Source organism: Aptenodytes patagonicus, chromosome 3 (genome assembly GCF_965638725.1).
Source record: "Aptenodytes patagonicus chromosome 3, bAptPat1.pri.cur, whole genome shotgun sequence".
NCBI lineage: Eukaryota > Metazoa > Chordata > Aves > Sphenisciformes > Spheniscidae > Aptenodytes > Aptenodytes patagonicus.
This window is the reverse complement of record NC_134951.1, coordinates 47,155,512-47,182,795: the sequence shown is the minus strand read 5'-3', so window position 1 is coordinate 47,182,795 and position 27,284 is coordinate 47,155,512. Positions and strand designations below refer to the sequence as shown.

Below are 27,284 nucleotides of genomic sequence, written 5' to 3'. Positions count from 1 at the left end.
ATAAGGTTCTGCATTTCTGTTGTAATTGCACAGAAGAGGAGCCGCCAATAGCATACACTACTTACTTACAGAGTCATTTAAGGAACTTTGATATCTGTCCACCTAAATGCAATGTATTTCCCTCAGGAAACAGAAAAGAGGTTTTATCGCACTCTGTTCTCCCTTTCAGTAGCTTCTGAAAATTATGTGTGCATGGGTATTTTCAGTTTAATCATATTTTATAATTTTTAACTATTACTTAAAACTCAAATTCAGTATAATCAGCCCATCTGTTAGCAATGCTTATAAAATTATGTTGAAGATTAAAAATCTGACGCAGTGTCAATATGTCCTAGCATAATTAAGCTTGGTTTATGATGAATGACTAGGATATGGCTTTTGTCTACTCGAGCAGCTTTAAAATGGTAAACCTTTTGCAAGCTTACTGGACGAAATGCGAAGGTATGCATAAAACAAACAAACAAAACCAGCGATGAAATTCAGATCTGCGTTCACAGATGTGGCGTCTCCGCAGGCCTTGGGAAATGCCAACAGGGTAATTCCATGTCACAACCAAATTCGCTACATTTTTCAGTCCATCAAACACTCTTGGATCTGCTCTCCTCCCTGTAGAATGTCACCCAAACAGCTATTAAAAATTCAAGTTTGCTAAATTCATTATTCATTTTAGAAAGGGCCAACATGACCTGTATTGGCACTGGTGGAAAAATTAGCACATCGTTCACTTCACACGAATTGAGGGTATTGCTGAAAACGCTTACTCTGTTCTTCAGTACTTGAAGTACTGCCACATAGCCTAGTCTACCCGCAGTAAGAGTTAACAAGCGTTTTAATTCTGGCATTACTGTGAAACAACCATATATAGTCATCTCTATTGGAAAACCATTCTTTATGTGGACACCTTTTTTCCCTTTAAAATGTGTCCTTGGAAAAAAACAAAAAAAAAGCCCGTTTTGCAAAAATAAAACTATAAGCCCTTTATATAGTTTATGTGCTAAACTTCCTGCAAAGTCTTCCTCCCTTACAAACTCTGCCTGCAGATGAAGTGTTTTAACCTTGCCCTCTTAATTTATTCTACATTCTAATTTTCAATAAACAGATGCCGCCTCTTTTTGCGCTTGTTTCCACATTGTTCCACATTCTGCCTGTGTTGTTTCTGCATGTGTGAATATTCAATTATCTATTTCTCCATGATTCTGATGTACTAAATGTCTGTACAGGTTTGGGGGAGGGTAACCGGGGAAGGCAAAACTTAGAGGAAAGAGAGTTGCAGAAGTTTGAACTATTCTGAGAGTTGGGTACTTTCCCTGAAAGCTGCTAAGTTAAGAAGAAAATCACAAGCCACAACTAGAAATGCAAGGATTACAAAAAGACAAGCACACGGAAGCAGATTTGCTGCACGCTGGCTCATACCATGCAAGTATTTCTTTGGTCAGCGCTTGGGTGTGAAATGCTCAATAGAGACCGAGGGGGCAGAAGAGGCTGTTGGTGCTGCCGCTTCTGGAAATTGTGTCTTTTTTGGATAAAAAGCACAAAGCAGCCGATTGCCATTGTGGTTATTTATAGCTAAGAAGAGCTGATAACATATCTTAGGACTCAAAAGTGAAGCACTGCTATATAAAGGATGAAATACTACTCTTTACGGGAATGGCCCAAAAAAGGAGATCACAGGACAGGCATAAAGGTACAAAGGTTCTTCAGTACAGCTCTCAAGACCTTGTGGCCCAAAAGCCTAGCTGCAGATGCGAGTAGCTTTAATCCATAAATCTAAGGAAATGCACAGAACTTGACAGTTAATAACTGCTGCTGCCTTATTCACTGGTAAGGATACCTCTTTCCTGAAGCACTGGTGAGTTCTTACCGGTTGCAACCTGCGCCATTACCTCGCACACTCCTAGCTGGGAACCCAAGTGACTTGTGTCGGCAGTTGCTCTCATGCTGTCCTGATCCGACTCTAGTAACAACCACCAAGCGTGGAAATATTTTTATTATGGACAGCTTTAAGGCTCTGTGGAAAAACGGAGCTGAACTGCGTTTCAGAGGTACGTACCAAAACCGGTAGGCTGGGCAGGGACAAAGGCTGGGTTCAGAGGTTTATGTTTGCCAAAAAAGGTACAAAATTTAGAACGGCAGAGGTGGATCTGGAGCTCGCACACAGGAGCCTGCAACTGGTGCAGTTTCAAAAGCCAGGGACGCTAATTGGAAAGATGGCAGAGCAAGGACATGCCCATTCAGAAGCTTCAGCTCACTGGGCAGCCTTTGCCAGCAGGACTCCTGCACAGCTGCAGCCGGCCAGTGAAGCCAGCCTCGCTCTCCCACTCCCTGCTCCTCCTTAGTAGAGACCCCTCAGCCGGAGCGGAGCCGCTGCTGGCACCAGCGTGCTCTCTGCCCGCTCTTGCATTGACACCGTTCTCTTTTCTTACCTGGCAATAAATAAATGGGTTTTGCTCACCTGGCAGGGGCTATGTGGCATTTTCTGACTTCGGGTGCAGCAAAGCACCCCCATCTGTCCTTTAGGTCCTGCAACAAAAGCAAAAAGACCCAGATAGGAAAGTGTGGCACAGAAACTTAGGGGCTAAGAGGTTGCCATGAAAGACTTCTCCATAATCGCTGGAGCCTGATGATTTCTGCCAGAGCAGAATCCTGACACTAATAGGAGCATATGTGTTGTCCTGAGGCTCTGTGGCTGTGGTACCCTTAACTAATTTAATGCAATTGCACAGCTGTTTAAAACTGCTATTCACCAGTACAGACAATCGGTGATAACAACCGGAACAGTAAAAGTGTCGAAAGGGCAGAACAAACATGATAAATAACTTTCTTGCCATACAGTCCTGCCTTTCAGTCCCTGAACCAAGAGGCACGTACTGCTTTGCATAAGGAAGCTGCCCCCTCTGCTTCTCAAACCTGGGCCTCTGTCAGAGCTTGCTGCCGCCGCTCGATAGCCGGCCAGCTCCATCTTAATCCCTCGCTCTCCAGAAGGAGCAGTTTAGAAATTATTTCATAGCTACAGCTGTGGTAAACGATGAGGCCTAGGAATAAAAGCCTAAAACTAAGTTGAGACATACAAAGCATACTTTGCACTACTGTCTGGAAGCACACCAGGCTTTACAAAGGCTAAGAAATTAGTTCACCCACCACCTGGGAAATAGCAAGTATATGTCAGTTCTGTACCTGCAGCGAAAGCTGATCACTCACCTGGTGTGGTACCTCCAGGATGGGGCTCAAAGCCCCAAGGATCTCTACACACACGTTTTGATTATTTAGCCACTCTCCTCTTGAAAACAAGACATGTAACGTTTGTGTCCCTGCAAATCACGCATAAGTAGAACGTCGAATACTTGCCAGGCTTGGGCCCTGCAGCCCACGCAGGGCAGCAGTCAGATATTTAAAGTGTAAATGGCCTGTTAGGAGAGCTGGCCCTTGCATGCTGATTTCCAGGAGATCAAAGGAATTCAAACAAAAAAAAAAATTCCCCGATGCACAGCCTGTACAGCTCCCATGCAGTTAGAGAAAAGTACTGCCTGGATGTAGGCTTGCTTTGTGTGCAGAGGGAGACATTGGTAGCACTCCACTTAGTGTGCCAGATGAAGACTCCGCAGCTGCAGCTCTGCTCTGTGCAACGAGAGTGAGAAAGCTCAGCAAAAAAACCCACAAAACTTTCTAACCTGAAAATTACTGGAAAAGGTGATGTTCCGTGAGTACACTGCCCAGCTACAGACGGAACTGGTGATAAAGTTCACCACGCTGTATCACTAACCAGATCCTTCAAAGTTAAAAAATGCATTTGATTTGGAAACACTGCTCACTGGACGAAGTCAAACCTGTTCCTGTCCAGCAAGTGCAGCTATTGCTGCGGCATATTCTGCACGTGGCATTTGCATGAGCGTCAGTAGAAATTTCATAGGTCTGCTCAGATAGCACAGTGGCAGGGAACAGATCAGTAGGTAAAGCAGAGAAGTGCAGAGTACCCGTAAATCATAAATAGAGAAAGATTTAATTACATGCTTGGTTAATATTTACAAACACTGAAGTTGTTGTAGATACGGAAATAAAAGACGGAAATAAGAGACAGGGGCTGCAGTAGCCAAGCAAAGCCAAAATATAACAGGTTAGAGTATTTATTGTGAACTGGCGTATGCCTGGAGTATGGAATGGAGACTCTGCTGGTTTTGGCTGGGATAGAGTTTATTTTCTTCACAGTAGCTAGTATGGGGCGATGTTTTGGATTTGTGCTGGAAACAGTGTTGATAACACAGGGATGTTTTAGTTACTGCTGAGCAGTGCTTACACACAGTCAAGGCCTTTTCTGCTTCTCACCCCACCCCCACCAGCGAGTAGGCTGGGGGTGCACAAGAAGCTGGGAGGGGACACAGCCAGGACAGCTGACCCCAAGTGGCCAAAGGGATATTCCACACCATATGACATCATGCTCGGCATATAAAGCTGGGGGAAGAAGGAGGAAGGGGGGGATGTTTGCAGTGATGGCGTTTGTCTTCCCAAGTAACCATTAGGCATGATGGAGCCCTGCTTTCCTGGAGATGGCTGAACACCTGCCTGCCCATGGGAAGGAGTGAATGAATTCCTTGTTTTGCTTTGCTTGCGTGTGCGGCTTTTGCTTTACCTATTAAACTGTCTTTATCTCAACCCACGAGTTTTCTCACTTACTCTTCTGATTCTCTCCCCCATCCCATGGGGGGACAGAGCAAGCAGCTGTGTGGTGCTTAGTTGCCGGCTGGGGTTAAACCACAACAGAGACACACTATATAAACTGAAAGAATAAATAAATAAATATTGACATTGTTCTACACCTGTTTAGCCTCTGGAGACCAGTGATTTGTGGGACCATATGTTGGACAAAATGAGACTGTTCGTTGATAATTGTAAATGTGGTGACCCCTTGCAAACTGGATATTAAAAATATTAAGGAAATGGCACATTTTAATTATACAGTAAAGAGGCTGTTCTCCACCATTAAAAGACTGCAGCTGTCAGGAGGAATTGATCATATGACAGAAGGTAACATTTATTTGATAGTAGACCTTGGTAAATGACATCCCAAATGATCTTTAGATTCTCAAACACATTCCGTTCAGACTTGGGTTTAACCACGACGCTTCGGTGTCTTTGTCTTTCAGCTGAGACAATTTTTATCTGTTCCTCCTATACTATAGGGCTTGTTTGTTTTTTATTTTTGTTTTAATCTGCTTTGCAGTATTTAAATTTCAAATGAAGTATTATTAAATGAGAAACTGTAAACGATGGAGTTTGGAATTGGAAGTCAACACATTTGTTATTCTTTTTGCCAAAGGTATCAAGTAAGTTGCATAATTACCATAGTATTATATCATCTTTGTCAACATAAACACAGCTTTTATCAGCTTTGACAGTGCCATTGGTGAACAACTGAACGTGCAGACTCCAAAGAGCAGCAGCCCAGGAGGAGCTGAAAGCATTCACAATGCCTTACGAAGTTGCATAAGGAAATGAAGTAGAGACAGGCAGCAAGTAGTCACCAGCAGAAATGCCAAACGCTCTCACGTGTATGCTTCTACATCTGAGGCAGAGGAGAGAAACTGCAGACAGTTTTTGTAGCTTCCTTCCTGCCTACTGTAATCTGACTTAAAGACAGATGTGTGAAGGTAAAGCAGCAGCCCGCGTGGATTGGTTCTTTTCACTGATCCAGAGAAACCCTTCCATACACAGGGTTTGATTTTTTTTCCTCCCTCTACTTCCGATTTTATGAAGTGCACGTTCCGTGTCTCACATTGTGCCGATCCTGTGGTGAGGCACTTGCAGAGTCTGAAGGTTGGGGCACGTGAAATAAGGAGCTGGAAGAAAGCATGCTGCTATTCCGTTGGAAGCGAAGGGGAGCGTAGGCCCATAGAACACTTCTTCCTTCCCTTCCTTGCTAACATCCAGCACCTGCAGGCCAAAGCATACAAAATACTTCAGGGATCACAGAAGAAAGCTGAAACAAATTTGCTGGCACACACTGCGTATATGTACTATTAATCCCAACAGAACGGTAATTTCAGATCACTTTTAGGTTGTATTTATGGATCTGGCAATTTATTGCTGCCCTCATCACCCAAATCTTATCCTAGCTCAGGCATTCAGTAGCAGACAGTGACATTGGATCCTGCTTCCTGGCGGCAGAACGTGCAACGATGCAAGTAGGGTACTCTGCACAGAAGTGCTACTGTTACCACAAAGTATGAATCATTTATCAGCTTGGTGGTATATAGGGAGCAAGGGAGCTCTATCGAAGTTGGAAAGGCCAAATAAATGAATGACTTAAAGAAAATGACGACATATGGAAAAAGTGGATTTTTTTGTTCCAAAGGAGAAAGCAACCTCAAATTTGCTGAATTTGAAGATAAAAGGGCTAGTTTTACTGGTTAAAGCCAGGCACGCTGCCAACAACTGAGAAGGGGCAGCGCACACAGCTCTGCCAAAACACTTGTTATACTTCTTTTCCCTTTAATGTGGGGACTGTCTCGGGCAGGCTGTCAGTTCACAACCAGTTTGGGGATGTGGACAAATGTCCATTTAAGAAAGCAAGATCCCAGGATCATTTTCACTCGTCACTAAGCAGTATCTAAACCCAGGTGCAATACTGCAAAGTACCTGCTGATTGTAAATGAGCGTGTTGGTGGGAGTACAGCCACCGCCTTGATATTGTGCTATTACTCCATCTGAAGCACTGTGTATCAGCTAGTGAAGCCACTCTGAATGAATTTTTCCAATAAAAATAATTAGGTATGGTATCCAACAATTTAGTAAAACAAAATTATACTGTGACCAGAACATGGTTTTAACTCCTTACCTTGCATGATCTATTCTTTACAAACTCAGGCTAGTAAGTGTTCATTATACGACCAGCAGCTCGACATGTAATACATTCCTTTCTTATGCTAAGTCTAACTTCTAGCCTTATGGGACAGTTTAGAGGTAAAATCCTAAAATGCTTAGTTGAAAGCTAATGAAAATGTTGTTTATCAGCAAAAGTGCAGAAACTGAGATGTAAACAAGAGTTTCTGTCTCTAACTGCCCAGCTGGTCACAAAGTGATGGCTGTGATGCCGATTTGCTTCACTCAGAAAAATGCAGAAAGATAAGAATTTCTAATTTCTGTACAGGAATATCTGAAAGCCATGGATCTGCAGGTAAGCTGCTCTTATACAAGATGAGAGAGCAAAAGAGTTTGTCGGACAACCTATTGCCTACAGCAGGGATCAAAAAACTCCCATTCAAGCTTTGAAGCAACAAGCGCCAGGGCAGGTTGCAGGCTGACTGAACTTTGTCAAAGAACAACTCACTAACTCTGGCTGCTCTTCAGAAAGACAACTTGGAAAAAGGGGGGGGGGGGGGGGGGAATCACAAGACGGGCTGAAAAATTGTTAGCCCAATCATCCCCCATCATCCGTTTCTGCAACCTTTTTACTTTTGAACTTGACTGTGTAACCTGAGAATATATACCCACTATTTTACCCAAACCTTGCCAAAGGAGACTCCTCAACCCTGTTTTACTAGAATAGCTTAGAATAATTGGATCAAATGGCTCACCTGGAAATATTTTTAATATCCACAGTATTTCCTCTCTGTGTTTATGCAGGTTCAGTGGCTGCATAAGAAACATCCTTAATCTCTCCACTTCACGTGCATTTTCCCTTTTGAATAACCTCTGTGCAAAACGTATCCTTGCAAAATTATTGGAAAAGACTTTAAAAGAAACCTAAATCACTCACCTGGATACATGCCAAAGGCTCATTTGTCCAAATCGAATAGCCGCCAACTAAATATATTCTACCATTGTGGACGGCGACTCCAGACTCATTTTGACCTAAAGCAAAAAAGGAAATAGAAACCACTTTCAGTGTTTAATTAACCCTTTTAACACTGAATGTTGGAGTTCTGTCATATGATGAAAACGCACCCAGCAGTAACTCGGCTGCTTCAGAATTCACAACGTGCAGCAGCGAAGGTGAAGTGCGAGGGCTGTTCTTTGCTCTCCGCAGGAGCCCCATACAGTGCTGTGCGGAGAGCTACCCGGGATGAGCAATACACTGAGGCTGTGCAGGGGACCATCTGCTGTCTTCTCAATGGCACAGGTTTTTGTACGCCGCTATTTCATAGGTGAGAGGCAAGCTCCCCACCTGCCTCTCAGCTACTATCACACATGCACATCCAGATAGACACGTAGGCCGAGAGCTGAACGCCCCTCCCATTCTGCCCGGACCTGTTCATCCCCCTGTTCCTCCAGGTGCAAGTATGGTGAGCATTGCAGAAGCTGCAGTGCAAGCTCATTCCCATAGCAACGGTCTCCTGAACAAGTTTGGAAGTTTTGAAGGATAAATACAGCCTTAAAAAAATCTGCACTACAGAGTGCAACAGGCACATTTACCACCAGTTGCAGAGATGCAAAGAAAGGCTTAGATGGCTTCTCAAGGTGCAGGCTGTGGAAGCAACCCACCGGGTCATATCTGAGGAGAGGCTACTATCCCACAGCATTTAGTGGTATAGGGTCAGCTCCAGAACAGAGGTGCCTGCAGTGCCAGCGCTTTTGCAGTTGCAAGTCAGATTATGTCCTTCTCAAAGGCTGTCAATTCCTCCAGATAATACAATAAAATAATTAAATAGAGAGCAAAAGGGATATGAAAAACTAGTTCTGTTTGACAGTCTGTTACTCTTCCTTTTTAATCCATGCCTCTCTCCTCAATGTCCATGAACTACTCTGATGACCTGACTCAGAAACCAAGCAACCCTTCCCCAGATCCCAGAGATTAAGAAATCCAATGCAATATCTTAAAGAACAAAGTTGTCACTAGAGCAGCTTTTAAACCTACCAGGAGGAAAATGACATAAGGTGACTGTTATTTGTCAGACGTTCATTTCTCTGACACGGTGTTTCTAGCTATCCTGAGCTAGTTAAGCTCCTACATCCTTTGTATCCTTTTCAGTGGTAGATCTCAGAAATGAATGCAACGCCAAACGGAAGAGGATGAAAAGTGAGGTAGGTTCAGTTCTACGACTCCTGTAGCAGTCTATGCTGAAACTTCTTGGCAGCCAATACTGTTGCTAGTTGAGCTCCAAGTCTGCTGCACAAGAGAATGGCCCCAACATTAATGCTGTCCTGGAAATGCATCCTCTTCTGCAAAGCTGCTGGTGGTGCTACTCTGAGAACGTGTCAGGTGCCTGTCTCTCCCAGGGATTTGAGGGAGTAGTACATCTGGGAATTGTATCAAGTGGCAGTGAAATTTGGTGGACTAGGTGGCAGGGACAGTGAGTCGCAGCGCTCCGCAAGTTGCTACTGTAACAGTTCCTCCTAATGACGGTCAGGAGGAACTTAACAGGTCCATAGCTAATCGAGATACTCAAGTCATCCCTGACTTGACAGAATTCCAACAAAGACACCTCCTTTCAGGTAATTTATTAAGAAGATATTGCTTAGAAATAAGTGATGGTTAATGGAGTTCAATGCTCTATAATGCCAGCAGGAAGCACTACAAAATGATATCATGGTAGAGATGGATCTGCCTGTGAACACTCAAACAGGGAGCTAAATCTATCAGTGCAGGCACGCTTTTGGAAAATCAAAAATAAGTACTGGTAATGCTACGACAAGGAATTTTTGATGGCTTAATTAAATAACATTTATGTGCACCTTCTTAAAAATTTATCCTACAATGTCCTAAGACAAATGTTTTGTAGAACACTGAATGCCAGAACAGTAATTAAAAGTGTCTTGTTGGCCAACGATGGCCCCTAAATCAGAGGCAATTGAGGCAAGGTCATGGAGTTCCACAAAATAAAGGCCTCTAAAGGGAAAAGAATTGATGTTTTATTCTAATAGTAGCAAGTTTCCTCTTTTGGTGTACAATACTCGCCTGTCAACATGTTGAAGCTGCAGCGCGTCCATTGGTCAGCATCTATGCTGTAGGAGTCTATGTGCCGAACCAGGATCCGATCATTGTTGTAATCCAGATCATTCCCACCTAACACATAAAGTTTCCTTTGGACAGCAGCCATGGAGTGATACACTCTCCTCTGCAACATCGGGCTACGGCTTAACCACTTATTCTGGAAAGGAAAAAAGAACTTGTCTCAGCACTGCTCAACGACGTACCTATATTAGTAGTACAATAATAGCAGTATGTTAGCAGTGTTCTCCTTACCCTTGGCCAGAAATCACAAGTGCGTACACTTGTGTTGTTCATATGTTAGACATGCATGTTGGTTATAACACTGACTAGACATACTGGACTTTCAACGCGTGGTTTACAGTTCTCAAATTTAAATTCATTAATTTAATAGTATTTCTTGCTCTGTATTTTTTCTGTTTAGCTCATCAGATTTCAAAGCTTTTTTTCTTCTCTGTAATTCAGTAGCAAATTCTCCTTAAGCAAGACTATTAGATGTCTCCTTTGTATACAGCGCTAAAATTATCTATACCAACTAGCTCTGTTATAAGAGAAGAGAGATTCTTCTACCTTTTGTTATTCAGAAGCTTATTTCATCTTATCCTTGGGGAATGAAGCAACAGGGAAAAATAATTTCCTAAAGAATCTTCTCAAATGATTCACGTATTTGGTTTAATGCTAACCCTGTATTTGCGGGCACTTACAAAGTAACATCCTTTTGCATATTTTTCACCCTGGCTAACAACATTCAAGAATTCTACCTGTTCAGGGGAGGGGCAAGAGGACACGGAAGAAGAGGGATTAAAGCACAGTATTTTAAACCTAAGAAAACAATTGCTTCTCCTAGGTTTGCCAAATCAAACAACCTGGCAATGGATAAGATTAATTTATTTAAGTGGAGGAAGTTAAAATCAGTGAGGAAATTCTTTGTGTTGCACGTGCTACCGCTTGCGGTAACTCAAGAGCCTCTAATACTACTGCCTTTTAACCTCCACAATATATAGCTATACATTTCAACGTCTAATAGTTGAATATTAGGCATTAATGTTTGCATTAGTAGTCCAGTCTCTTAACACCAGACTATAGACACCATCTGCTTTGCAAAGCCTGCCTGCATCCCCTGATTATATCTTTAGCTTCCTCCACTGCAGTGCCTGCCAGGTGAGCCGCAAAGCACTGCAAAGGCAAAGAAACCGAGGGGCCTGGTGGGGTCATTTCTAATAAGCCAGCGTGTGAATACTAATCAGTGGCGGGGAAGCAGAGGTCACCCCAGCCGGCTTGTTGGCAGGTAGCTGTGTGCTCTGTGGCAGATGGCAGGCATTATCGACTCGCCACAAAGGCCTCGCGCAGAAGCAAGCGCTGGTGCTGAATGATGGAGCTATTGAGATTCTGTGCGAGATGCAAGCAGATGTGATGGTTTCCAGTACCCACCGTAAACAATATGCCAGCAGAATTTTTAAAAAGAGCTTGTGTGTACAAACACGAAGCCGACCTCATTTGAAGAATGCGAGCACACACTTCCTCTGTAACTCTTTACACGCCAGGCCGGGTTTCTCACCATCAACAGGGCACGCTGAAGTAGCCCTGCCACTGGTATTTTGGGGTGCAACCTTCACGTCAGCAAGTAAAGAATCAAAGCGAAAGATACACAACAGAGAAACAGTGTCCCCCTCATAAGCAAAGTAAGATTGCTGCCTGTAATTACTACTTGGATTTAGGACCGAATCAGGATTTGTACAATCGATGCATAAAACTGTACCTCGAAAAGAAAGAGGCAGGTGTGTCATTGCCTGCTTTCTGCTGCAGGACCCATATTTGCTATACTTTAAAAAGTTAGTGGGAACCACATAGAAGTATCTCCTGACACAATTTGGTTCCAAATACAGCAATCAAAGCCCCTATCCTACAATCAGCAAAGTCGATATTCTTCCACACGGGTGTAAATCAGGCTATGCAACTCTGATTGCAAGCTTAGGACTTTTAATTCCTAATACAAGCAAGAGGGCATAACTGTGCCCTAACCCTCTGAAATGGTTACTGAGCCATGCTAACCTAATCAAAACACATACATAATGTATGAAATAATCCCTAAAAGATATTTTAGGTGCTTGGGTAATGAAATGATAGGCACCCTTGCAGTCAGCAGAATAAGTCACGGCCAGGTAGTATAGTTCTGAAAGTATGCAGAAAACAAAAAGCCCATATATGCAATTCAAAGCAGAAATGCCAATGACAAGGAGCAGTTTTGTGACACTGACTTTGAGTATACATTGCCCTGGGCTGCTGGATTACCAAAAAATGAACAAGCAAAATAAATACTGATAAATACAGGGGATTTAAAGCACATGTCTGTATTTAATCTAGATGTTTCTAACACCTACAGGCTTAAAAAATATAATAAAGAGTCAGGGTCTCTGTTACTCTGTTAAACTCATACATCACTAAAAAGTGAATTTAAAACACTGCTAATTCAAATGGTCAGCATTTTTAGCCTTACAAAATCTTTGGATATGTTTGCTAAGAGACCTGTTTGAAGCAAAACATATGAGAAAAACACATACAACACAGATACCCACCTGCTTCGGATCATAGACCATGAGCCTGTTTTGATACTGTGCAGTATTTGTTACTCCTCCTATGAAAGAGTTTATACAGGTTACATTTTTTTGTATAAGCAAAACCAGGACCAAGATCAGGTACAGCAAAATAACCAATTCTAGGGTTCATTTGCTGACATAATTACATTGCATACCACCACTTAGGCTTACATTCCACTGCACTTTTTAATCCGGTTACAAGGTAAGAAATAGCACATTTGTCAAACATCTAGAAACACAAAACAGCAACAAGAAACACACCCACACCCCCACACACTTCCTTTGTAAAGCTAATTCTATGGGCTAAAAACAAGATGAAAATTGATCTGTTTATAAATGACTGTGCATCCAGCCATTGTCAATACATGAAGATAAAACCCGTCCCTGTTCCAAGGAGCGCGCAGTGTGTGACATGGCTTAAAGGAGGAGGAGGTGGGCTTGCATCAGAGAGAAGGAAGAGGTCGGAGAGGAGCTCTGCCTAACGAGGAGCATGACGTGGGACACCACTGTCAGCTGGAAAGCATAGCGCAACCCTGTCTGTGCAACTGCACTTACCTATATACTTGAAGGAAATTCTGTATTTAGTCTGTATTACAGAGAGAACATCTCCTGGTTTAGTTGTAGACTTATGTTGGGAGGTTCCTCCATAGTGACCAGAAACAACACCACCATTTAGCATATGTACCTTTCAATAATGTTTGGAAAGCAAGGTATAAAGCACCTCAGAAAAGCCTGGAATAGAGCCTGATCCAAGTAGATGCTGCAAACCAACTATTTACCTCAACACAGTAGATGTTTAATCCCTGATCATCCTGTACTCTATTGGATTTAAATGGCAAATCTCACTGAGTAAACTGGTGGAAAAATTCTCCAGTCTTAAGTCTGTAATCCTACCAGCGTAAACACATTCTTGAGTGTGCTCAAGCCTCCTGGGGATGTGGTGTCACTGCAGCACTGCCACAGGTCCCAGTCCCCCCTCTGTCACCACCCTGGGCCCATGGGAAGATGGGACCAGAAATAACGCCTGCAAGCTGCACTTCGCTTTTCATCCTACCAGAAGGTCTGGACTTAACTAGGGCACACCAGCGGCCACGCACCACTGAAACTCATATTGACAGACAAACTTTTTATATTACAGTTTAAAAGCATGTGCCAATGACGGACAAAATCCACAGCAATGAGAGGAAGGAATTTCATCTGTCATTATATTTGTTTATGCTTTGCTTTTTGCGAGGACATCCCCTGTTTCAGACAGAGAAGTGGCAGAGCAGTTTGCCAGCTGAGCTATGGCCCAGTCCTACTGAGCACATTGGGTTTTTTCTTTTATCCCCAACCACTCTTAACATGCCTCCGTGCTGGAGAATCCTCATTTTGCCAGCCTCCAGCTGCACCTAGCACAGCATTTTGGTTCAGAGCCATACTGTGATTTTGAAGTGACTCCCCCACCTCTCACACGTCATTTCAGGCTGCAGGGCAGTACTGGTGTGCATTCAAGTTAAACCAGAATCTCTACTCCAGATGTGCACCAGTTGTGGTCCAGTTCCTAACCAGGATAAGGGTGTGAAATAATAACTGGTCTTTAGGATGGTTTTGTACCAGCTGAGCACTGGGAATGTTTGGTCCAGAGGACCAAATAAATCTAGTCCAAAGCAAAAAATGTGAACTGTACATGGAGTAGATATAGAGAACCGGGCACCAAGGTTTTGTCTGCTGATCTGTCCTACTGGGCTTAGCTACTTGCTAACATAGATGTACGCTCTGATCACTTCAAATAACTTGAGTGAGGCCAAAAATCCCATCAATGAATAGCAGAAACTACAGACAAATCTATTCAAGAATCTTGTCTTCAACCGCAGTAGCAGGGAGGAATAACGCTGTTATTTGGGCGCACCTCTGCAAGTACCAGCCTGTACCGGGGCCCCTACACATGAACGATAGCACAAGCTCCCAGCTCAGAGATGCTTACAGGCTACGAGACAGCCGAGATGAGATGTAGTCTTTCCAAACTGTTTCCATCACACTATGCCACGCACTGCCCATCACAGCACCTGTGAAGTACACACGCAAGAACACGCATTGGAAAGCAATGACTGTTCCCGTATCTAATCTCACAATCTGTTATTTGTCTCTACACTGTTGTGCAGCCGTCACAGTGTTAGTGGCCATCAGCCACATGCACAAAACAATCTTTTCTACTATCTGTTTTGTAACTTGATTTTCTTTTACGTAGTTATTTTCACTCCTAGCGTAATGTTTAAAAACGAGGTGACAGATTAGTATTTTGAAAAATAAAAATCGTAGTTATTTGGATGATTACCTCCAGAATGTTAAACTACAGGAGATGCATTGGAAACACAATGCTGGGTCTTGTATTTCCATTCAGAAAGAACACCTTACTTTGGGGGGAAATATGTGGAGGAAGAAGAGAAAGAAGGGGGTTGCTTCCTTATAAAATAATGAAATAATCAAATAAGCAAAATTATTTGCCTCTCTTCACAAAGAGCCCCTCATATCAAGTACACAGCTTACATTTTTTCCCCTGCAATATTGCTCATCTGTGGTGTTTTATCATTACATTCCCTTCACATACCGCTCTTCACTTTTAGATTAATCTGCCAAAATGAGATGCTAAGGATTTGCATACAGATTTGACTACACAAAAATAGATCTGGAATTAATAACAGTCTCTATATGTTTTAATTTCTTCTAGACTGGAGTACCCTTGCCTCCAGCAGTATTCTTGGCTTTGAAAGTCATCAAGCTGATTTGCCTGCTCTTAGGTTATGATGCCACATGCTGCTACACTGTCCCCTGCAATCAAAGTGCTCGCAGAGATAGATTCCATGCCTTCCCCTAACAAGTATATTTTATAGATTGGCAGTTTTGATCTCCCCTCCCCAGGGGGATAATCTGCATCTTAACAGGTTTCTATAGATACATCTGTCATTAAATATGCCATCTTATATCTGCATCAATTTTCAAACTCAAGTTCCTCCTAACTTTGAAGTGCTATAGCAAAAGTTTAAAATTTTCTGCCAAAATTCAAATGTAACAAGTCTGCAATGTCCTCTTGAACTATTTTTTTAAAAATCCTCCAGGCAGCTGGGAAAGGGCAAAAGAAGAGCAATATGTCTCTTAAAAAATAGGAAAAGGAAAAAAAAAGTTTAAATGGTACTAAAAATAATACATTCTTTCTCAGAAAAAAATGGGGTAATTCTGAGATAATTTCTTAAACTTCTCTGCAGTGCTTTCTATGTGGAAAGGAGGGGAAAGGCAGGGAGGCATCATAACTACACTTGAAGAGAAGTATTTAAAAATACAAATCATGCTATTAATTTTGATTTCAAGCAATAGCAGCTACTGTGGTAATAATCCATCAGTTAAGGAAAGAGAAGAAAAAAAGTCTAGCTGGGTAAACGGCAGAAAATTTACAGTTTGGTCAGCGCTCACTGCATTTTATAAACTGAGAGCGATGATTGCACCACTTTGACATGAGCAGCTTGCTTTGAGGACTAGAGTTTCCAGAAGGCAAGAACTGCTTTCAGGACAAGCCTGTGTCTTTCTTGCTCTCACAGCTGCGAGAACACATGCACAGGAAGCCCAGCATCCAACCCATGGGCTTACAATGTTTTTACACTGCCACAATCACTGTTGCTCACTCCCTTGCAGGCTGTAAACCCTGCTTTTTAAGCCCTCCAAGACCCGTAAGTTCCCAATTCATGCAACAGTGCCCCTCTACATGGAGAGGTCCTGGAGGAGTCCAAGACCCGCCTTCTCCAGCCCTTCCCCACACATGGGACATATTTTGGTTTGTTACAGTCCCCCGAACAGCCCACAAACTGCACTGAAAAGCACCTTCAATAAAGACACCTCCAAAAAGAGAAGGGCGGGAGGCAGTAGATTCAACACCATTTTCCCAATCGAAAATTTATAATCCATATTTATAACATGTCCTAGTAAGACCCCCATATGACTTGAGAAACCTAATCCAATTGAAATCCCCCAGAAAATCTCACAACTCTCTCTGAAGTCCCCAGTGCTAGGCTGCACGCACGAATCCGAGTTTGCTGGGAGACGTGTAAAACTACACGTTGGCAAAAAGCTCCCACGTGTATTCCTTCCAGCAAATCCAGGGAATATATAGAAACCCACGACATTCGCCCCAAGGTGCTCTGCTATTTTAAAACAGAAATTTCTCCTTTCTTACGTGTCTGTGTGTTACACACAAGATAATCCTTCCTCAACATGCAAGCCCGTTGCCTTTTACTTCAGCCAGTCCAAGTGCAGTGAGGACAGCTGAGCTGAAACGTATTCTCCCACCCTAACGAGTGCCCTGGAAGGCACCACCAGCAGCTCTAATTAACACTGTTCCACCTCGGATGCAATACAGCTGCAAACAAGAGGGACACAAGCCCTAGTTTGTTTGTGGGTTCTTTTTTTAAAAACCATTAAAACCTGATGTTTACATTCAATCTAAGGAGACTCAATGGCATCACACCTATAATGTCCATGCTTGAAAGGTGTGAGATCCATTATCTTTCTTCAAATATTATAATAATAATAAAAATAATAATGAAGAAACACTGTTCCATATACAGATGGTTAGACACTGTAGATTCCTATTTATTCCAGATCTATTTTTCATAAAACAGTTTTATAGGCATTTACTGAGAAAAAATTTTCTTCTCCTCACAACAAACAGCATACTGATAGTAAGGTAATACTCTTCCCCCAAAACCACTTGCAAACTCAGAATAATTCTCCAAGATATGTGGTCTCCATCATTTCCTTGGTCAAAATCTCCACCGTTAGGGAAGAAATAATAATGATAAAAAAAGAATCTTGAATTTTGAAGAAAAAGCTGTTAAATACGAAGCAACTGTACGGGGTGGGGTTGGCTTGTTTATCCCCCCCCAAGTTGAGTTTCCATGTGCACGTCAGGATGTGATTTTAGCTGACACACTTAAGGTCAGGCAACTCAGACCTCTGCGAAACAGCAGCATAATACTTTGCTTTCGAGAAGACTTTTCATGTGCTAATCTCTTGAGCACTTGAGGCAGAGGGAAAGCCTCGTTATCCCCAGCTGCAAGTGCAGGAATGGCCCAGAGCTGAACTGCCTGGCAGAGGTTCCCTGCCCCTCTCTGTCCCCACGGGGACCACACCTATACGGGAGGAGGAAGGTTAACGTGTATAGAAAAGTAGGTCTCCAGATTTGCATGTGCGCACCACGGAGGATGCAGGGAAACGGGCATAGTTCAAGTTCTCACTCTTATGGAAAATATTTCCCTGCTTTTATAGGGAATGATCGTTAGTAATGTTGAACTCCAAAGGGTTTGGAGCATTTTGTTTCTCTTTCACTCAAATACTTCACTTTTCAAGCATGTGGCATGCAATTCGTTTGTGAAATGGGTCACGGTGTCAGATGTTAACTGGGGCCTGTAAGATTAATCTTTCTATAAAATTTCAAAACCATCTGCCTGATGCTGTACTGTCAATATAGAAAACTTATTTTAATGAATTCTCATCTACTTTTTAAAATAAGAATATAAAATAAAATGCAGGCTGTGAAAAAATAAAAAAAAAAGATGAGAAAAAATAATGACACAAATATAAAATGTTCCACAATATATGGAGCTCGGAAAACTCGAGAACTGAACCCACTTGTGCTGACCAGAGGGTCTGACTAGTTCCAGAGTGCAGAAGGCTCCCTCTGAGCCTTCTGGCAGGTTAAAAACCCCAAAGGGGTGGTGACATCTTTGGAGTCCCTCTGTCACCGGCCACCCATCTCCTACTGCCAGCGTGTGCCTACAGCATTTTAACACACTTCCCTTCCCTGCTGCCTTTGCCATGATTTTATGCTTTATTATTTTTTATTCCTTCTCATATTTGTCCCAAAGGAGCAGCAAAGTAAAGCCGACAATGAATCCCAATAATAACAATAATAAGAGAAACCCCTTAAGTCTAGTCAGCTTTTGATCAGCAAAGCCTTTAGAAGACAACGGGCCATAGCAGAGGCGCTGATGCTTTGGCTATAGAATAAGTAGATGATCTGTGTGCGGGTCATGTTTTGATGACTCTCTCCACAAATACAAGGGCTAGAAACTTATATCATCACTATTTAATTTATTCACTTACTAAAAAACTGGGCACATTTTCATGGTTACCTTGCCAGCTGGTAGAAGCAGACTGACTTTGAGAGCTCTTGCTGATGACCCGATTTCCCAGAAAAAGCAGCAGGGATACAGCTCAGAAACATCCCTAACTCAGACTAATTTTTTTAATTACTTAATTTTAGGCCACATACTTCAAAATTAGGTTCCCTCCTGCATTACTGATTACTCTTATGCTAACACTTTACATTTGATGATGAACAGTGGATTTTTTTGTGCAGTGACTACTGATATTTTTGGAACAATAAACCATCTCTCTGTACTATTCCCCCGCCCCTGAATATACACGTACAGCAAGCTACATTCTAGCCCTAAGCAATTAATTATAGGAAGCTAGCTACAGTTACTGCATCTCCATCTACTTTTATTTATAAAATAACTCTCTTCAATACACAGAACCCAGTTTTCAATCTGTGAGTACGTAATTCAGATCAATACCCTACTGAAGTATTGCATAGAATGCTCTGTAATTCATAATAACCTGTCAGAATCTAGCAACTCAAAACTGCTAAGCATTTTCTCAAAACTATACAAAATGCAACCGAAAAGTCCTGTCTATCTTATTCCACTGCCAAAACATTGCTCCTTACTGTGACTTTACAATGGAAGTTATGGCAGTAGCATTTTTAAATATAAATGGAACCATACAGATAATATATTTTTTGTTGTTTTGCCCAGTTTTAAAGAGTTCATCTAATAGGCTTCCACTTACCTCTTCCCCTGATTCTATAGCTGTATTAGAGGCATATCCTTGAACAGAATATCACACTGCTTCATTATATAAATGCAGATAGTATTTAAACACACAGGCAAGGCATGCATTTCACTTACGTAACTAAGCACATTAATTAATTCTCAGCATAATTTTCCCTTTCCTAGCATACCTGGAAAGATTAAAAGTAATCTTCAGCCAGTTCCACATTTGACTTAAAAATCTCAAAAAAAAAAAATTAAGAAACAAATACTACTTTTTTCACATACTGGAGCAAGGACCATACTCTGATGGATGTTTCTAGTGCTCGTTCAATTATTTTATATGAATACATTTAACACAATTTCTTCCTAAAAAGTCCTGTTTTTCATAAATAGAGACTGACAAATGTAAACCACAAGGCGGGGGGGACACACGGGACGGGGGGGGACGACACACCAACAAGACACAGCAGTAGTAGCATCCATGTATTTGAATTGCCCATCACAGGCACACATCTCTCTCCACTGATAAAATAGGAAAGGTAGTGAATAAACAGGGTAATGCTCTGAACACACCCAGCTGGTACCCTAAAACAGAAACCCTGTTTCTGTACCATACCTGGGTCTCAAAGCCCACCATGTGCACACTTCAGGATTAACACACAGCACAAACTCTACAAGACTCCTTCGATGCCAGCTGTTGAAGAAAACAACCCAAAGCACCTGCCAGGGATCTCGGTGATTTTGTGTGTTCTGTCATGCTTTTAATTCCAAAGTCATTATTCATTATTTTAGTGTATATGTATAAAAATAGATACCTGCTACCTCCCCCGCCAATACTTGGGAATCCATTCCCATAAGGCACTTAATCCATATGGGCAGAAAGATACATCTGCAAGGAGCTCTGCTAACCTAAATGATGTACTTCGAGAATCATAGAATCATTTAGATTGGAAAAGGCCTTTAAGATCATCCAGTCCAACCGTTAACCTAGCACTGCCAAGTCCACCACTAAACCATGTCCCTAAGCACCACATCTACATGTCTTTTAAATACCTCCAGGGATGGTGACTCAACAACTTCCCTGAGCAGAAGCACAGCAAAGGCCTAAGTAGCTGACTTAATCTTTCATTCATATACCATCTTTTCACCAGAGGGATCCCAGACTGTATTAAAATCCCTAGAGGGGTATATACAGTGAAGATGGCAATCACTGAACATTTTTCTCAAGGGCTGGCCCCATTTACTCATTAACTTCCTTGATAAATATTACAACTTTATAACCTTCCGTGACACACTTCTTACTAAAAGGTGGGGTTTTTTTTCCCTGTCAAATTTTCTGTAGACAGCACCTTGTACCAAAGCAACTAATAACAGAAAAATCACTACAAAGATTGATGGCACAATGTCCCCAACTCCATTACATCAATGTGCACATGTAAAATAAAAACTACATCAGACTGAGTTGCAAATGATACGTTAGTTTAAGATTACAAGGCCTATACTTTCATGTATCTGTGCCATAAAGCTATGATTATTACATCAGGCAGTCCTGTGCACTTGTTATGGACAGAGCCGTGCATGATTTCTAACAAAGGTCATCTTGGCCTGTTACAATATCCTCGTACACCTGCCTTCAAGCCCTGGATCTACACAAGCCAACAAGCACTTAATTCTCCATTTCATTATCAGGAATAAATGCAGTGATACCAGATCGTACTACAGAAACTGGGTCTTGGTTGTTTTTTTTTTTTAAGGAAGCACACAGAATTTGTCATCTGAAATTCGTCCAAAAGTGCATTATCATTTTGATTCACTGTGATTTATGAATGGCAACTGGAGATAGCACATATGATATATGCAGCTTGGAAACACAGAGAGATATTTAGCAGACAAAAAATATTGTATAGATATGTTATGCTCCTATACTTCTAATCAGGCTTGATTTTATGCTTCCAGGCTTAAATTCGTTGAAACACCCATCTCCTAAGACAAAAGTTATCCTGACATATAAACCTAAGAAGATTTATTAGTTTCATTCAAGACAGTATTTTGGTATTTTGTTAGTACCTCAAACTGTGTGAAACGTTTTCTACCTGATATCCAAAGAAGACCATCCACCACATATCCTGCATGGCATGAGAGGGATCGATCAAAGGACTGTACAAAGGTCCACTTGTTCTTCTTGGGGCAATAGCGTTCCACTGTAGGTAACACCTGACGCAATTCATTTCTGCCCCCTGCTGCATAGAGGTATTCGTCCACTGCTCCCAGCACAAAGTGTTCCCGACAGTTCTTCATTGGAGCTATCTCAGCCCAAGAGTTAGTGCGGGGGTCGTACCGACAGGCAGTTCTCACCGCACAAGTGCGCCCTGTGGAGTGCTCTGCCTCTCCACCAGCTACAAAAAGAAAGTCTCCCATGACAGCAACACAGTGGTGGCTTCTCCCTACAGGCATAGGCGCTAGCTCGCTCCAGTTTGCAATCCCTGCGATATGAACGTTCTCTTGATCTACCGGATTGAAGTATCGCAATTCCTTCACTTTACAGATTTCACGTTTTTTCCCACCAATAATGTAAAGAGTGTCTGACTGGAAGCGAGGTTTTGTCCTTCTGGTTTGCCAAACTGGCTGTGCATAGACGCTCTGGTGGTAAGCCAAGGCCTCATTAATAAGTGCTGTCGCAGTTTCATTAGCTTGGACAAGAGGATGAGAAAGAGCTACGGTATGCAGTGTATCCACATCCATAAGGCCAAAGCGGACATACTGGAGAAGTTCATCCATGTACTGGTAGCGGCAGTTGTGTTCCAACCACCTCACAGCCAGCTAAAAGCGGGGGGAAGGAAGGGAAAAACAAGACACCAATTATTTGTGTACAATTCTGTCAAAATTTGGTCTTTTGAAAACTGTGCTTGCATTCCAGGAAGAGCTATATACTTGCCTCAGTAGTGATATCAATCAATATAAAAAGTAGTTATGAATGCGTATGAGTGAACATAAAAGATACCTACTAAAACTCCACCTATAATATACATAAAAGCTTTGTATTGCACCAGTCCCCCTAAAGAACTTCCACAGCATTGTCAGATTGCAATACTGCTATGCAATATTCTTGCTGTGCAAACTGTTAGCGATGCTGTAGGAGACCACAATATCCCAGAATCAAGCTGCTGGAGCAATAGCATAAATGCAGGGACTATGTGATCACTGGAGACCATGGGCACACTAGAAAGAAAAGTAAGATTACAGTTAGTTGACTAGAAAAGCCCTTTCTCCCCTCCATCTTTCATTCTATTTATGACAAAATATTGAAGGAATATAACAAAATACATACTGAATCCTTCAATATTTTTTTCCTTCTTCATTTATTTTATTCATGGAGAGTGGTGTAAAGGGACCAGAAATTAAACCAGAAAAGAGAGAAGCAGAGAAAAGGCTCTGCTGGTTTGGGACTGACAGAAAGCGGCAAGGAAGACTCTAAAACTGTTCAGCAACTGCAGCTGGAATCAACAGCCAAAAATCAAACATAAAGCATACTGAATCCAACCAGGTCTAAAAAGAGGCTAGGAAGGGCCTAAACCATTTCAAGAACGGTTGTGTAAGTTGTTCTTGAAAACCTCCAGTGATGAAAATACTCAAACTTCCTCAGGAAAACCATCCCCATGCTCAGCTATCCTCTTGGGACAGATTTTCCTTTTACCTATGCAGTAGCTCTAAACCCTTCAACTCATTGCCTCATTTTCCACCTTTGGGTTTATACTCCAGAGCTCAGGAACCCCCAGACCAACCCTTGAAATTAATCCATTCATACAGGATGAAAAGCACTCTGCTACCTTCCTTTTCTCCTCCACCTCAGATGCATTTCATTATGCATGTTGCAGTTTCCTCCCCTCTGAATGAAAAAGTCTCTCAATCCATCTTGGGTCACATTTTCTAAACCTCTGTTGCTTGGCTCACAGTTCTCTGTTATTGAAGGGAAATGCCCCTCTTTCTTAATGTTTACTGCTGAAAACTGGATAAAATCTTCCTCTTAAGGCTGTAGTAGTAGCGAATAGACTGGAAGGATCACTTTGATCGTAACAATCTGTGCCATTCTTGTTTGTACATCACTACACAAGACTGTCACTGCACTATGATATTGCTGATTCATGTTTAAGCTTATGACTGAGTACTATTCCCACCTCTTTTTTCTGCAGAACTTCCACAAAATGTCATGCTTTCTTTGTCATTACTGAACTCTCTACTATTTAATTCAGGCCACTGCTCCAATCTGTCAAGATCATTCTCAGTCCTGATTATATTTTCAAATGTGCTTGAAGACCATGCTAGCTTCTGATTGTCCGAAAACATAAACCCCGTATTATTCTTTCATCCAAGTCATTAACAAAGACATTAACTATTTCTGGATGAGGACAGACGCCTCTACTTGATACTTCATTTCATCCTGACAAAGAACTTGTGGAGCAGGAATTTCTAACTAGTTGTGCAATAATAACAGTTTCAGCTAAAACTTACTGCCATGTATTGCTCATGGGAATGTCACATGAAGGAGCTGAAAAGAAAGGCTTCTATCTTACTCAAGGCTTTCATATACATATGGTATATCAAATTTATTGTTGCTTCTGTATTCCGTCAGAGAGGGAAGATGACAAACCAAAACCACCTTCTTATTAACATTAATTTGAAACACTTTTGCTCCACTGTGCTATTCAACCCCTGTGAAACAAAGAACCAATGAAGGGCATCAAAAATTGCAACAGTTGTTAAGTCAGTTAAATGCTGTATTGAGTTTCAAAATGTGCATTAGCTATATGTATTTAGACTTGTTAGTAAAAAAAGGAGTTAATTAAATACATTTGAAAGTGTTTATGGACTTGAAATCATTGAGCATTATATTCACATGTTCTAAATCCACCAAATCCATGTGTCAGGTGTCTCCTACTGAGTGGTTTTAGCAACTCCCTACTCCATGTCTTAGGCCCTGTGAATCATTCCTTGAAGTCTTCAGAGGCACTTAGCTCTCATCATTGACTAGACACTTGAAATTGAAGTGGAATCCAGGCTATCTTCATTACGATGAAGACACCAACTGAATTCATACCAACTGAATGATGTGCAAGTTGCTATATTAAAAGAGAAGAATTTACAAAAACTGAGTTCTTATCTGTCACCACTTGCATCTAACAGATTGGTTTCTTTTGCTTATAGTTCATGCCTTCACTCTCATCTAAAATGGCATTGTGGAGGTATCACCTGTGCTATAATGACAGACATTACAGACTCTTAGAAGACATGCACTAATGTAAACCAGGTCTTGGTAATCACAAGGCTTTTAAAGGAAGTTTAACATTAATGCCAGTTAATATCTTAGAACTTCACCCTTCTTCTTTCCTTTATTGTCCTCCCTCCCACCCCCCAGTAAATACTATATAAACACACAAGCAACACTACGTACATTCATACCTTTCAAAGACACAGTATCTGCATTCATTTCTGCATATGGGACGTGTGACGATCTGCAGCAGAAGGGATGGACATCTCCATTACAATACATTTTCTCTGCTGCATGAAGTTTGGCAAAAGCAACTTGGTTCATACTGAGTTTGATCTGTACTGAGAATATTCCTGGAGTTGTAAAAAATGTTTCACTGAAACCAATAATGCTTAATGTTTCTCTAAAGTCACAGAATTTCTAAACCACCACAGCGATGGTGCAAAGTGATACAAAGATTCTGTTGGCACTCATAGGAGATATACGGCACTCATAGGAGATATACAATCTATTCCCGGTCTTGAACCAAAACTTTCTCCATCCTTTCCTACACTATTTCATCCCCAATCATCTGTCCTGCATCTTTATTGATGAAAACTTTTGAATCTTTCCAAATTAAATTTATTGCAACCTCCTTGGGATCCTCTACATGCTGCACCTAAAGGTATCTTTGGTCTACACTACTTCCACCTTTCTCTTCTGACAAGCGACTGCAACAGCAATGGGGAGGGTAAGGTGAGGGGAGGTTTTGTGTAGGTTGCTACTGGCTCTTACCAGACTCCACCTCTGAGGTCAGTTTGCAGTGGAGTACTGCATTTCACCATATTAATTTAGAAAGCCGGGCTAAGAACCCTGCACATCACTGTATCACCGGGATGGTCTGTAGGCATTTGATAATCAGCAGAGAAGCTCTACTGGGTCATAGGGAGGCAATTGATGTCTGGGAATCACAATGTGTTTAGAAGCTCCTGTCCAGATCAACTCATGCTACTGTTGAACACAATTTGACTACAGTATTCTGTGTGAACCACACGTAACCTGTGGCACTTTAACACAGAGAAAAGGCTGTAAGAGCTAAAAGCTACAGTGTTTTAATCTCCTTGTCTTGCTATTGGTAACACTGACTGTTACTTGATTTTAAATGCCATAAATTCATTTTGGGACACTCCTTAAAAATAACTGCTAGGAATTTAAGCTACAAATATAGGTATTTATACGTGTATTCATAGAATATAGGACCAACTCCTAAATTGTGACACAAGGCTATGGAACAGGTCATATAGTTTTAGGGACACTCACAAACTGAGCCTTAGACTTACACATTTGTTATGCAGCACACATCATTACGGTGCTCTCTAGCAGAACATGGTGTCTCACACTATGGAGGCATGGAAGAAAATTGAGTTATCTCTGTGGGTGAACAGATATTCTAGTCACTGGATGGTTTGGCAGCTATTGGAAGGCTGGAGAAGTTCAAAAGAAAGAAAATTAAGTTCCCAAACAAGTCTTTTGCTTGTAGCAGAAATAGTCACTGATGGACTGTAATGCAGTTCTAAAATTCCTTCAATGTAAAGGAGGCAAATATAACTCTCATGAGCATATGGCAGAAGCACAAACTTCCATGTAGCGTTGATAACTATACAGATGTTTGCTGACATGCAAGTTCCACCACCTTTACTCAGTTTTTATTTAATCTAGACTTAGAAACGTGGTGCCTACACAGAAACTCCAAAATTCACCCTGTCTATACACTAATTATAGCACCTATTTTTTAGCCTCTCTGGCAGGAGTGATTAGCAACTATAATCAGTATTGGCAAAATAAACTCAAAGCCATTATACACTTTATGACATTGCAAGGAGAGACATTCAGACTTCTCTAAGGAGATACCAATAGCACTTGAAATTACAACTGTGTTTAAAACGCAAACAAGTAAGCAGGAAAAAACAAAGAGACCATCCACAGTTTTGAGTTTTAAAATATTTGTATCGCTGCTAAATAATTTACAAAAATAAGGAAATACTCCTACTCCTAGTGCCATATAGGCAAATCCTGTTTAAACTGCTAGAAGCTTCTTTTCTATTAATTTTAATGTATGAGCGTGTGAGAAAAGGAAGCTACAGCCTAGTGCCTATATCAACTTTAATAAATAATATATTTTGCCATATTCATCTTCTAAACTAAGTAAATGACACAAGTAGACCCTCAGAAGGACAGGATTTTCAAACCAGATGAATTCTCTTATTCTAAAGCCTTAACCCAAAGGATTTTTCTTCTCCAAGGTTACATTACTTGATTTAGCAATGGAGTACATTCTCAAAACAGCAGAAAACAGATGGAAAAATATATTGTGCCACAGTTGGAGCGTACATCTAAACACACCTGCATGTTGGATTGTGATTTCATTGTATTTCCATTTCCAATGGCTGCTTCCGATTCCAGCACAGTGCTTCGACAGTCCAATTCACACAGCCTCGGTGCATGGCCCTTCCCTCACTGCTGTTAATGGTACTTATTATGTACCAGTTATGTTATGTTACATATGTTATATGTACTGCACACGTACCACAGCTGGAGAGGGCACAGAGGCAGTGGAGGTTAAAGCTGAATTAAGAGTTTCACTCCTGTTGAAG

General features: G+C 41.5%; 1 protein-coding gene across 8 annotated transcripts in view; it reads right to left on the bottom strand.

Annotated features, from left to right (window-relative positions):
- Positions 1-4,576: 4,576 nt before the first annotated feature.
- The window catches only part of KLHL32 (kelch like family member 32), a 127,572-nt gene continuing 104,864 nt past the window's right edge, over positions 4,577-27,284 (bottom strand). For 2 of the 8 annotated variants that reach the window (XM_076333267.1, XM_076333268.1), the window contains 5 exons: positions 21,479-22,205; positions 12,499-12,557; positions 9,890-10,082; positions 7,751-7,845; positions 4,577-5,925 (listed from right to left, as the gene is read on the bottom strand). In XM_076333267.1, coding sequence (XP_076189382.1) covers positions 5,764-5,925; positions 7,751-7,845; positions 9,890-10,082; positions 12,499-12,557; positions 21,479-22,205 — 1,236 coding nt within the window. In that variant the 3' untranslated portion in view covers positions 4,577-5,763. Of the gene's footprint in view, positions 5,926-7,750; positions 7,846-9,889; positions 10,083-12,498; positions 12,558-14,485; positions 14,564-21,478; positions 22,206-27,284 lie in introns of those variants that run through there. The other 6 variants (XM_076333270.1, XM_076333271.1, XM_076333269.1 and 3 more) reach the window with 5 other exon arrangements.